We start from the raw sequence: 13,690 nt of genomic DNA, 5'->3' as shown, positions 1-13,690 counted from the left end.
AGTATAGCCCTGTGCTGCACTGGGGCTGGTACCGGTCCCAGTATAGCCCTGTGCTGCACTGGGGCTGGTACCGGTCCCAGTATAGCCCTGTGCTGCACTGGGACTGGTACCGGTCCCAGTATAGCCCTGTGCTATACTGGGACTGGTACCGGTCCCAGTATAGCCCTGTGCTGCACTGGGACTGGTACCGGTCCCAGTATAGCCCTGTGCTGCACTGGGACGGGTACCGGTCCCAGTATAGCCCTGTGGAGCATCACAGACATGCTGATGAAGAAGGGCTTAACCTGGAGACATGCTGGAGAAAGATGCGTCGGCCCTTCTGCCCCTTAACGAACTCTATTAACGACCTGTATCTGAGCTCACTGCAGCTCTCATTAACGACCTGAGTTCACTGCAGGTCTCATTAACGACCTGAGCTCACTGCAGGTCTCATTAACGACCTGAGCTCACTGCAGCTCTCATTAACGACCTGAGTTCACTGCAGGTCTCATTAACGACCTGAGCTCACTGCAGGTCTCATTAACGACCTGAGCTCACTGCAGCTCTCATTAACGACCTGAGTTCACTGCAGGTCTCATTAACGACCTGAGCTCACTGCAGGTCTCATTAACGACCTGAGCTCACTGCAGGTCTCATTAACGACCTGAGCTCACTGCAGGTCTCATTAACGACCTGAGCTCACTGCAGGTCTCATTAACGACCTGAGCTCACTGCAGGTCTCATTAACGACCTGAGTTCACTGCAGGTCTCATTAAGGCTAAGTGATCCATGGATAAACATCAAGGAGTTAGGATAAAGTGTTGGTTCAAGTCCAGTCCTGTCTTGTTCTCTATCTTAATCCTCATTACAGAGCAGTTCTGTTTACACGTGTTAACACAAATCTGCAATTGATATTCCTACAACTCATTACTTTCTGTCATTATTTTAATTTGTTTTGGTTCATTGAAGTTGTAATCTCATTATTGCCATTGGGCTCACACACACACACACACACACTGAACACACACACGCACACACTGAACACATACACACACACACTGAACACATACACTGAACACACACATACACACACACACACACACACACACACACATACACACTGAACACATACACACTGAACACATACACTGAACACATACACACACACACACACACATACACACTGAACACATACACACTGAACACATACACACACACACACATACACATTGAACACACACACACACACACACACACACACTGAACACATACACACACACACACACACACACACACACACACTGAACACATACACGTCACACACGCACACTGAACACACGCGCACACACACGCACGCACGCACGCACGCGCGCACACACACACACTGAACACATACACACACTGAACACGCACACACACTCACACCCCGTCCGCCTCCCCAGTGACTCCGTGGGGACCATGTGCGTCTCTGACCCGTGTTCCTCCCCCCCTCCCCCCTCCCCCCTCCCAGGCCGGTGAGCTACCCAGAGAACCAGTACACGGTGTCCCCAGCAGGGGGCGACCGGCTGCTGCCCTACAGGAACCCCTCGGCCAGCTTCTCCTCCCCCTCCCCCGGGCTGCTGGGCCCCCACGGCCCCGGCCTCGGCCCCTTCGTACGCTACAAGCCCTCCCCCGACAGGTGTGGGTGTGGGTGTGGGTGTCGGTGTTCTGTGTGTGTTCAGTGTGTGTGTGTGTGCGTGTTCAGTGTGTGTGTGTGTGTGTTCATTGTGTGTGTGTGTGTGGGTGTGTGTGTGTGCTCAGTGTGTGTGTGTGTGTGTGTGTGTGTGTGTGTTCAGTGTGTGTGTGTTCAGTGTGTGTTCATCGTGTGTGTGTGTGTGTGTGTGTGTGTGTGTGTGTGTGTTCAGTGTGTGTTCTTTGTGTGTGTGTGTCTTCAGTGTGTGTGTGTTCAGTGTGTGTTCTTTGTGTGTGTGTGTCTTCAGTGTGTGTGTGTTCAGTGTGTGTTCTTTGTGTGTGTGTCTTCAGTGTGTGTGTGTTCAGTGTGTGTGTGTTCAGTGTGTGTTCTTTGTGTGTGTGTGTGTCTTCAGTGTGTGTGTGTTCAGTGTGTGTTCTTTGTGTGGGTGTGTCTTCAGTGTGTGTGTGTTCAGTGTGTGTGTGTTCAGTGTGTGGGTGTGTCTTCAGTGTGTGTGTGTTCAGTGTGTGTGTGTTCAGTGTGTGTGTGTGTGTGTGTTTATGTGTGTGTTCAGTGTGTGTATCTTCAGTGTGTGTGTGTTCAGTGTGTGTGTGTGTGTGTGTGTTTATGTGTGTGTTCAGTGTGTGGGTGTGTCTTCAGTGTGTGTGTGTGTGTTCAGTGTGTGGGTGTGTCTTCAGTGTGTGTGTGTGTGTGTGTGTGTTTATGTGTGTGTTCAGTGTGTGGGTGTGTCTTCAGTGTGTGTGTGTGTGTTCAGTGTGTGTGTGTGTGGGTTCAGTGTGTGGGTGTGTCTTCAGTGTGTGTGTGTGTGTGTGTGTGTTCAGTGTGTGTGTGTGTGTGTTCAGTGTGTGTGTGTGTGTGTGTGTGTGTTTATGTGTGTGTTCAGTGTGTGTGTGTGTGTGTGTGTGTGTGTGTTCAGTGTGTGTATTACCCTCCTCTCCGCCCCCGGCGGCCCTGACTCAACCTGTCCTCCCGTCTGTAATGACTGCTCCCCGCTCCCTAAACGCTCCCCATTAGGCGCTCCTGAAGAGCCTGTGAACAGAGAGAGGCTGTTGTGTGTGGGAGGCTGTAGCGCTGAATGCGGGGGGGGTTTGGACGCCCGGTCGGACCTGAGGAACTCGTTTCCCGCTCAACGGCCGAGGAGCGGCGGAATCCAGACCACAAAAACCTGAAGCTCGCCCTCCAGCGCCCCGAACAAAGGGACGACTCTGTGGGCGTCCTCTGTCAGCCTCTAACACTGTGTGTGTGTGTGTGTGTGTGTGTGTGTGTGTGTGTGTGTGTGTGTGTGTGTCTGTGTGTGTGTAGGTTCGTCCCGGGACAGCGCCCCCTGGTGGGCTACGAGCCCCCCATGGTGCTAGACGTGACCTCCAGTGGAGAGTCGTCGTCTGGCTTCACCAGCCAGGAGAGCACGATGGAGCGCTGCAAACCAGGTACACACACAGAGACACACACACACGCACGCACGCACCCACGTACACAGAAACACACTCGTGCACATACACACAGACATGTACACACACACACACACACGCAATTGTGCACACACATGCAGTGATGGATGCACACATCTACCAACACCCGCATGTGTCGTCAGTTTTAACTATAGTCGTGCTAGTAATTGGGTTTAATAAATAGTTTGTGTGTTCGCAGAGCCGGTCTGGCATGTCCCAGTGCCGTCTCGAGGGATGGGTGCAGGGGGGGGGCAGCGAAGGCCCCCCAGGCATGACGTCCCGGGGAAGGACTCTCCCAACAGGCACTCAAAGGTCAGACCCAAACCCGTCCTGACGCGTCCCTACATGGGTCTCTGTCTCCTCACATCCTCTCCTGGTGCAGGAGAGGAGCTCTGTGTTTCATCTCCTAGTCTATGGGTTGTCTCTGTGTTCGACTGCTCTGGTCTGACTGCTCTGTCTGACTGCTCTGTGTTCAACTGCTCTTGTCTGACTGCTCTGTGTTTGACTGCTCTGTGTTCGACTGCTCTGGTCTGACTGCTCTGTGCGCGACTGCTCGGGTCTGACTGCTCTGTGCGCGACTGCTCGGGTCTGACTGCTCTCTGTCTGACTGCTCTATCTGACTGCTCTGTGTTCAACTGCTCTTGTCTGACTGCTCTGTGTTTGACTGCTCTGTGTTTGACTGCTCTGTGTCTTACTGCTCTGTGCTCCCCTGCTCCGGTCTGACTGTTCTGTGTCTTGACTGCTCTGTGCTCCCCTGCTCCGGTCTGACTGTTCTGTGTCTTGACTGCTCTGTGCTCCACTGCTCCGGTCTGACTGCTCTGTGTCTTGACGGCTCTGTGCTCCACTGCTCTGGTCTGACTGCTCTGTGTCTGACCGCTCTGTGCTCCACTGCTCTGGTCTGACGGCTCTGAGCTCCACTGCTCTGTGTCTGACTGCTCTGTGTCTGACTGCTCTATCTGACTGCTCTGTGTCTGACTGCTCTGTGTCTGACTGCTCTGTGTCTTGACGGCTCTGTGCTCCACTGCTCTGGTCTGACGGCTCTGTGTCTGACGGCTCTATGCTCCACTGCTCTGGTCTGACTGCTCTGTGTCTGACCACTCTGTGCTCCACTGCTCTGGTCTGACGGCTCTGTGCTCCACTGCTCTGTGTTTGACTGCTCTGTGTCTGACTGCTCTGTGTCTGACTGCTCTGTGTCTGATTGCTCTGTGTCTTGACGGCTCTGTGCTCCACTGCTCTGTGTCTGACTGCTCTGTGTCTGACTGCTCTGTGTCTGACTGCTCTGTGTCTGACTGCTCTGTGTCTGACTGCTCTGTGTCTTGACGGCTCTGTGCTCCACTGCTCTGGTCTGACGGCTCTGTGCTCCACTGCTCTGGTCTGACGGCTCTGTGCTCCACTGCTCTGGTCTGACTGCTCTGTGTCTGATCGCTCTGTGCTCCACTGCTCTGGTCTGACCGCTCTGTGCTCCACTGCTCTGGTCTGACGGCTCTGTGTCTGACCGCTCTATGCTCCACTGCTCTGGTCTAACCGCTCTGTGCTCCACTGCTCTGGTCTAACCGCTCTGTGCTCCACTGCTCTGGTCTGCAGGGCGAGGCTCAGTACTCCAGCCACTCCAGCAGCAACACGCTGTCCAGCAACGCGTCCAGCGGCCACAGCGACGAGCGCTGGTTCGACGGCGCCCCCCGGGGGGAGGTCATGGGCAACGGGGGCGGGGGCCCGGGCGACGCCCCCGACCCCGCCGACCCCGACCCCTTCAACAAGGGCGGCTCCAGCGACAGCGGCATCGACGCCCCGCCCCACTTCACCCACCACGCCCGCCCCCCCCCTGCCGGCCCCGGCCCCTCCCACAAGCCCCTCACCCTGGGGGTGCTGGGCCCGGGACTACTGGGGCCGGTGCTCACGGTCCAGGGGTACCTGGGTCAGGGGTCGCTGGGCGGGCCCCAGGACCCCCCCTCCGTGGTGAGGAGCGGGGGGGGCAGCGGCGAGGGCCGGAGGCGGGAATCTTCACCGGCCAATCAGAACAAAGGATACCGGACCAGGACGTTCCCGCCGCCCGGCTCCAGCGCGGACAAGGCGGACCCGTTCCACCGGAGGTAAGAGACGTCACCGGGAGCTTAGCCGGTTCTGTCCGGTATGGCCAGCTAAACCCCGCGCAGCTGCAGGCTGTCAGGCCAGCTGCCACCAGGGATGTGTGGCTAAGCCCCTCCCCCCCCCCCCCCCGGTTATGAACGCACACAGACTCACATTAAACACACAAACCAGCGCGTCCGTCCGGCCGGTTAAAGGACTCAGTCGGTGGTGGACTGTACGGAGCTATCCCCGGGCGCTCGGCGCAACACCTCTTAGAGCACGATGCTTCGTTACAGGTACCGTACCGGTGGTCTGGGAGATGTAGCCATGTGTTTATGTACATTCTGCTTTATACTCTACTTTATTCACCGTGGTCTTACGCCTGATTTCCACCGGGGACGCACGCGCTGCGGAACGGCTGCGAACTCGTCAATTTCCACCGGGCGCGTAACGGCAGCGTAGCGCTGCCTTGCGAGCCAGACGTATTCACACGAGATCACGATAATCCTAAACCTAATGCACTCACCTTCCACTCCCAAAACTACAGCAATTAAATGCCACGCTTTGTCCTTTCTGACATGGTCCTTATAAAAAGGTTCATTTATTTCATAAATAATTTTATGTTGCTCCACTTCGACAATAGGGGCGTTTCCATCTAAAAGGTGATGCAAATCTTTAGAAAGTTCGCAAAAAAGTAATTTGAATTAGGTGCGTTTCCATCAAGTGGTTGCAGCGGAATAGGGTGATGACGTTACACGTTGATGTCGGCAGGGTCGCTATGGCCGGTCGTTATGCGGAAATCGTGTGTTCAAAGTTCGCTACGTCACAGCTGATTCGCAAAATGTGTTTCCATCTCCCATTTTGCGAATTTACTCTGTTTCGCATTTCTCAAAAACCACCTCAAGCGAGCGGTTAAACTTTTTTGCGAATTAGAGGATTTTTATCCGAATTTTGGTGTTTCCATCACCGTTTACTGATTCGATACTTCAAAGTTTCGCATTAAATTGGGGGGATGGAAACGCACCTAATGAGTCTCTCGTCGTCCATGTTGCCGACCCTCTGAGACCCTTTGATCGATTGACTGCTGACCTGGTGCCACCGGTCATGACGTAATGTTGATGTGAAGTTGTGATAGGCTACATGAGCTGAGTATTGTGTTTTATTTTGAGAATTGACCGGATGCTCTATGGCCTTCACTATTTCACTTCCTGCCCGGCTCGATCTGCTCTGTCGAAATTGACGCGGTTCAGCAACGGCTCGCGTCACAAATAGAAGTGCGCTAACGGAACGATAGCACTGCGGGACGATAGCACTGCGGGACGATAGCGCTGCGGGACGATAGCGCTGCGGCGCGGTGAGCCGCTCCTGGGACGCTGCTGAGACGTCCCGCAGCCGCGCCCGGTGGGAATGGTCTCGTTGATTAGAGGGGCAGCGATCTGCAGCGGGGATCGCGGTGCAGACGTCCCCGGTGGAAGTCAGGCTTCACAGTATTAGGGGGGGGGGGGGGGGAGGACTCTGCATAGCAGAGTCCTCCCCCCCCCCCCCCTAATACTGTGAAGCCTGACTTCCACCGGGGACGTGAGCTCACCTGGTCTCTGGGCTCTGCAGAGACCAGGTGAGCTCTGATCCAGTGAGTCGTGGGTCTCCTCGGTTGAGGGGCTCTAATGGGTTCCCCGATGTCCCGGTTGACCCCGTCTCCCCCCCCCCCACAGGGGCTGCTACACCCCCCAGGGGTACCAGACACCCTCCTCCGACCAGGGCCGTCCCGCCAGAGCCTCCGCGGCCACGCCCACCCTGGCCCTGCTGAACTCCGCCCCCCTCTCCAGCTCCGCCCCCAAAAGCTTCTACGGGAAGAGCAGGACGTCGGCGTGGCAACCGGAGGACAACGGCCTCTCCGGCCTGGTCATCCCCACGACCTCCAGCTCTGACAACGGCAGCAAGAAGTACGTGACCGCGTCGCACCGTCTAGCACCGTATTATTCTATAACTTCAGGGGGATGAGGTTCTCCAGACGGGAGGACGTTGGTGCCAACTAGTACTACTTAGCCAACTAGGTAGAAAGTAGTCCTCTTTATATTCCTTTACATTAAAGGTCCCATGCCATGCCACCAGGTGTGGTGTGAAAAGCTGCTAAATCTGCCCCTTATGACATCACAGGTGGGCGTGTCCACCTAGATGTGTGCTGGATAGATCAGTCTACCAGCCAACCCAGTGGCAAACGTTGTTCATCCATCCCTCACACATCGAGGTGGACACGCCCACCTGTGATGTCATAAGGGGCAGATTGTGATGTCATAAGGGGCAGATTTCCAAAACGGCTTTTAGCAGCTAATCCCACCACACCTGGTGGCATGCCATGGGACCTTTAGCAACCTGTAAACGAATGGGACCCTCACCTCCTGTCCGTTATATCGGACTCGGCTGGACACGTGCTCCCGTGGGGCAAGGGATTCTGGGAAGGCTGGCGTGGAATTGATTTCCTGGTTTGAGGGAGTTCCATCGCCATGGTGAACCGAGGCCCGTTGGGAGGGGCAGAGAAGGGACCTCTTCTCAGAGCCGGTGCTGACCCCCCCCCCCCCCCAGGCAGGTGGAGCTGAACTCCAAGAACGTGTTCGGCCAGCCGCGGCTGCGGGCATCACTGAGGGACCTGCGCTCCCCGCGGAGGACCTACAAGAGCACCGTGGAGGACGACCTGAAGAAGCTCATCATCATGGACTACCCGGCCGACAACCCCCCGAGAGACACTGTACGTACCCCCCCCCCCCCCCCAGAGAGAGACCGTACGTACCCCCCCAGAGAGAGACCGTACGTACCCCCCCCCCAGAGAGACACCGTACCCCCCCCAGAGAGAGACCGTACGTACCCCCCCCCCAGAGAGAGACCGTACCCCCCCCAGAGAGAGACCGTACCCCCCCCCAGAGAGACACCGTACCCCCCCCAGAGAGACACCGTACCCCCCCGAGAGACACCGTACCCCCCCCAGAGAGACCGTACCCCCCCCGAGAGAGAGACCGTACCCCCCCCCCAGAGAGACACCGTACCCCCCCCCAGAGAGAGACCGTACCCCCCCCAGAGAGAGACCGTACCCCCCCCCAGAGGGAGACCGTACGTACCCCCCCCAGAGAGAGACACCGTACCCCCCCCAGGGAGACACCGTAACCCCCCCCAGAGAGAGACCGTACCCCCCCCAGAGAGAGACCGTACCCCCCCCCCAGAGAGAGACCGTACCCCCCCCAGAGAGAGACCGTACCCCCCCCAGAGAGAGACCGTACCCCCCCCAGAGAGAGACCGTACCCCCCCAGAGAGAGACCGTACCCCCCCCAGAGAGAGACCGTACCCCCCCAGAGAGAGACCGTACCCCCCCCAGAGAGACCGTACCCCCCCCAGAGAGAGACCGTACCCCCCCCAGAGAGAGACCGTACCCCCCCCAGAGAGAGACCGTACCCCCCCAGAGAGAGACCCTACCCCCCCCCAGAGAGAGACCGTACCCCCCCCAGAGAGAGACCGTACCCCCCCCAGAGAGACCGTACCCCCCCCGAGAGACACCGTACGTACCCCCCCCAGGGAGACACCGTAACCCCCCCCAGAGAGAGACCGTACCCCCCCCAGAGAGAGACCGTACCCCCCCCAGAGAGAGACCGTACCCCCCCAGAGAGAGACCGTACCCCCCCCAAGAAACACCGTACGTACCCCCCCGAGAGAGAGACCGTACCCCCCCCCCCAGAGAGACACCGTACCCCCCCCCCCCCCCCAGAGAGAGACCGTACCCCCCCCAGAGAGAGACCGTACCCCCCCCAGAGAGAGACCGTACCCCCCCCAGAGAGAGACCGTACCAGGAGCAGGGGGGATTCACACAAAGACTGAAGATGAACTCGTAGTAACTCAGAGAAGGGTCGGTCCCGCCGGCGGTCCTCTGTCTGGAGGGTCACCTCACCCTCCCTCTCTCTCCCCCCCCCCCTCTCCCCCCCCCCTCCTCCCCCCTCTCCCCCCCAGTCCCCCAGGCGCCCCCTCCAGAGGACCTTCTCCGACGAGTCGCTGTGCAGCGGGCGCCGTGACGCCAGCTACGCGGCGGAGGAGAGCGTGGGCGCCCCCGCCGCCGTCCTCTTCACCTGCACCCTGCCCTCCCGCAAGCCCCACGGGCCCCCCCCCCCCGGGGGCCAGGGGGCCAAGAAAGGTGAGCGGGGGGGCTGGGACGGGGGATCTAACCTCCAGGGGGGGCCAACCACCAGCCGGCAGATCAGAGTTAACTCACTCTCTCCCCCCCCCTCCCCCTCTCCTCCCCCCCCCTCTCCCTCCCCCCTCTCCCCCAGCGGCCCTCTCCTCCTCGGAGCTCTCCCTGGTGGAGGGGCGGGACCAGGTGCCCCCCCTGCGGCGGCTGGACCCGGGGCTGATGCCGCTCCCGGACACCAGCGGGGGGGGGCTGGAGTGGACCAGCCTGGTCAGCGCCGCCCGCGCCTACGAAGGTGAGGGGGAGGGTGAGGACGCCCCCTTTGACCTCTGACCTCTGACCCTTTAGCACCGCCGGGGCGAAGCCACGCAGGGATGATACGGGGGAGGGGAGGGGAGGGGGGGTGGCGGGGAGGGAGTGAGGGGGTGAGGGAGTGTGTGTGTGTGTGTGTTACCCAGTGTGTCTCCATGGCAACAAACAAACACCACGGACCTGGTTGTGCTACAGCTAATTTGTGTGTGTGTGTGTGTGTCTCTCTTCTGTGTGTGTGTGTCTGTATTCTGTGTTTGTGTGCGTGTCTCTCGTGTGTGTTCGTGTGTGTGTGTGTTTGTGTGTGTGTCTGTCTCGTGTGTTTGTGTGTGTGTGTGTGTGTGTGTGTGTGTGTGTGTGCGTGCAGTTCAGAGGACGGTGTCTCTCTTCTCGCTGACGGAGCCTCCGGTCGGAGGTCAGGACCTGCGTCCGTCCGTCAGTCCGGTCCAGTTCCAGACGCCGCAGACGCCGCGGACCACGCCCACCTTCAGCGGGTAGGGGCGCGCACGCACGCACACACACACACACACACACACACACACACACACACACACACACACACACACACACACACACACACACACACACACACACACACACACACACACACACACACACACACCAAGGGGTATAACGACTAAGTTATCCTTAGGTTTTGTTTCGATCCCCTGACGGTGAGATAATGTTACAAAGCTCTTCTTCTGCAGTGAAGGTTCATTACACACGCACACTGACGCTGCCACCTGGCGGCTGAAGCCGGTACTGCCCTGTGAGTCTGAGGACTGAGTCGAGGACCCCTGAACCTCAGAGTCTCGTTCATCCCTTCATGTTACTGCGTGTGTCTCCTCAGCGACGAGGTGAACCACGACCTGCCGGGACGCCTGCACCACCTGGAGGTGAAGCTGAAGCAGCTCAACACCGACCTGGAGAAGGTAAGAGACCTCCCTCTGTCCTCCTCCAGCTCCTCTAGGGGTCCCCCCGTCCTCCTCCAGATCCTCCTCTTCCTCTGTCCTCTGCCCTGATTGGCTGACTCCGCCGTCGGTGTGTGAATGTGTGCATGATCAGGTGAACGTGAGGCGGTATCGTAGAGCGCTTTGAGTGGCCTCTGGTTAGTTTAGCGCGGTATAAACGCGGTCCGTTTACCATCCAACCCTGCAGGAGAAGAAGGACAAGGTGGTGCTGATGGCGGAGATGGCGGACCTCCGTCAGAACAACCAGCGTCTGCAGGAGGAGAGCTCCTCCGCCAGCGAGCAGCTCCGCAAGTTCAGCATGCTGTTCGCCAGCCCGCAGCCCGACAGGAAGTGACCTCGCACCGGCCCGCAGCCCGACAGGAAGTGACCTCGCACACCAGGACGCCGGCGATGTCGGAGGAGAGGATTTTGGAAGACGCTGAAGGAGACTAGTTTAAAGATGGAGTCCCACTAGACATGAGGACTGGTTTAAAGCTGGAGTCCCTCTAGACATGAGGACTGGTTTAAAGCTGGAGTCCCTCTAGACATGAGGACTGGTTTAAAGCTGGAGTCCCTCTAGACATGAGGACTGGTTTAAAGCTGGAGTCCCACTAGACATGAGGACTGGTTTTAAGCTGCAGTACTGCGCTGTTCAACACGTTGACTCTCCTGCTAGATTCCTCCCTCCACTTTAAACTGGACCGCCTTAAACAGGAGAGAACTACGAAGAACTTTTAAAAGGGAGGACAAAAATATATAAATATTTTGTAAATGTGAGCCCAACACTTTAAACACGCCTATTGTGCCCCCCCCCCCCCTCTCCACACACACACACACACACACACACACACACCCCCTCTCTCCGCGCTCCACCAAAATGGTCTTCAATGTCTCTCCAGGCTGTCCTCTGGCTATACCTGTTTATTTTTCTATACTGTAATGCTTACTGTACATCTATATATCTATACGCTCAGAGCCCAGGGACGTAGGAGTAGGGGAAGACTCATTATCTGAGGAAGGCCTAATACTGTTCTGATGCAAGTCAGCTGGGGTGTGTGTGTGTGTGTGTGTGTGTGTGTGTGTGTGTGTGTGTGTGTGTGTGTGTGTGTGTGTGTGTGTGCGCGCGCGTGTGAGAGAGAGATGCATACTGGTGACACACAAGCCATCAGCTTGTGTAGCGAGCGGGAAACAAATTGATGTCATGAGCTCAGTGATGCCAGATCTGGTGGATTTCCACAGTTAATCTTAATCTCGATTCTCCAGATGTTGTTTCTCTCTCTGTTTTACGTCCTGTCGTCTGATTTCGGAGGGTCTTTGGAACCGGACTTTATGACAAGGGACAATTGTTTTCTGTAATCAAAAAGAACCAATGAAAATGAACAAATATGAGAGTACATGGTGTTGTACAAACTGAAGTTCTGCGTGGTCTTCAGTTAGAGACCGTAGCTTCAGTGTCTTCGTGTACATATCTGTTGAGTGGCTGATGAGAGAATGAAGTGCGACTGAGTGTTTTCTAAGTCCTAAACCTAAACGATCATAAAAAAATACGCTATTTATACTGCTAGCCCGTTTGACAATACCCTACTTATATATAATATTTTATTTTTAATACAGAAATGTATTTTGTGTTTAATCAAAAAAAACTGGTACTGAATGAAAAGCTTTCCAGAAATCTCAGCTGGGGTGCGTTTTACTCTCACTTGTACTGTTCATGTCTACACCCCCGTGGACGATTCACCCTGTCACAACCCCACCGGATCAAACTGGAGCTCCGCCCCCAACCCTCTCAGGATGACGCCCACCCAACTCATAGATGGCAACGCACCAATCCACGTTCTCTCTGATCCTGGGAAGGACAGAGAAGACTCGGTGCACACGAGACTTTTCTCCTCTCCACCTTTTTGGAAGACTTGATATTTATACGCGTGGAATCACTGTGTTCGAGTCCCCTGGTCCGCCGATCCTATCCGTCTCTGGGGCTCCGAGCGAGGCATCCGACAGGACAGGCTCACAAACCCTCGGAGGTGGTGAGAGTTTGGCCGGGTTTCAGGCTTCGATCAATTTTGACAGATTTGATTCATTACAAAACACTGTTCTTATTCGAAGAGGAGGATTGGGTCCGAGAAGGTGATTTCCTGCAGGATGGGTTCTGGTTCAGAAGGGTTTTACTGGAGTTGATATTCTTTGGTTTTGGGGATTGCAGATTGAGCGAGATGTTAAGTCAAGTGTCAACACGCATCCTTTTAAAAACTTCTACATTCTTACTGTTTCTTGGACGGGGAACGACTTTGAACCAAGCAGCTTAATAGGTGTTGATTTGTTTTTTATAAATGTCTTAATCGTTAGTTTTCTTTGCATGTGGTGGGGCAATGCTGTTTTTTTTTAGTTTTTGTATACAAATCAATGGATGCTAATGATTACCTGAGCGTGGAGCATAGCGCAGTGCAGCCGTATTGCACAGATCACAGTAATGCATCAAGACAAGCTTCTTTTTTAGATGTTTAATATTTTGATAATTTATTTTTAAAGACATTGGCCACTTTTGGATCTGATAACAAAATAGTGAAGATGAGAGGGTACTGTGTGTCGATTCCATTGTATGCTCTGTGACGTCTGGCCGAGGTTAAAACGTGTTAGATTGAACTTTGTTTTGCTTGGGGTTGTATCAATGAGTGTACATTTAAAGTGTAAATTATGTTTTCATTATTTTATAAGAAAATATATTTAAAAAAGCATTTCTCTGGTGTTTCATTTCCTCATCGCAGTGAACGACAAGAGGGTGGCTGAACCGTAAAATATCAGATCAAGAATTAAAAGTTCGCTTCAAGGTTCACTTTATGCGCAAGTATTAAAGTGAGCTCACAGATTTAAAAAAAATAATAATCTTGGTTATGAACAATGAGTTCCTCTAGCCTACCTATGCTTCCCCTAGTAGCTAGAAATGGAGATAGGTGTAACGAGCACGAGGTATCCTGCTCTGCCTTTGAAGAAACAAAGTTCAGACGCGCCGATCTGGAATTTTCATATTACCTCCCCTTTCTGCTTTGCCCGCCAGTAGAGCACCCGGAGGTTCTAGAAT

The 13,690-nt window shown here is 55.4% G+C and overlaps 1 protein-coding gene across 2 annotated transcripts in view; it reads left to right on the top strand.

The window, feature by feature from the left end:
• The window catches only part of sipa1l3 (signal-induced proliferation-associated 1 like 3), a 25,182-nt gene extending 11,836 nt beyond the window's left edge, over positions 1-13,346 (top strand). Inside the window, exons 7-17 of one of the 2 annotated variants that reach the window (XM_060074439.1) lie at positions 1,490-1,657; positions 2,972-3,096; positions 3,317-3,429; positions 4,702-5,207; positions 6,897-7,127; positions 7,768-7,930; positions 9,178-9,358; positions 9,495-9,659; positions 10,029-10,155; positions 10,512-10,593; positions 10,820-13,346. In XM_060074439.1, coding sequence (XP_059930422.1) covers positions 1,490-1,657; positions 2,972-3,096; positions 3,317-3,429; positions 4,702-5,207; positions 6,897-7,127; positions 7,768-7,930; positions 9,178-9,358; positions 9,495-9,659; positions 10,029-10,155; positions 10,512-10,593; positions 10,820-10,966 — 2,008 coding nt within the window. In that variant the 3' untranslated portion in view covers positions 10,967-13,346. The remainder of the gene's footprint in view (positions 1-1,489; positions 1,658-2,971; positions 3,097-3,316; positions 3,430-4,701; positions 5,208-6,896; positions 7,128-7,767; positions 7,931-9,177; positions 9,359-9,494; positions 9,660-10,028; positions 10,156-10,511; positions 10,594-10,819) is intronic. The other variant, XM_060074440.1, reaches the window with a different exon arrangement.
• Positions 13,347-13,690: the final 344 nt, after the last annotated feature.

Source organism: Gadus macrocephalus, chromosome 16 (assembly GCF_031168955.1).
Source record: "Gadus macrocephalus chromosome 16, ASM3116895v1".
NCBI lineage: Eukaryota > Metazoa > Chordata > Actinopteri > Gadiformes > Gadidae > Gadus > Gadus macrocephalus.
This window is presented reverse-complemented; position numbering and strand designations above follow the sequence as displayed.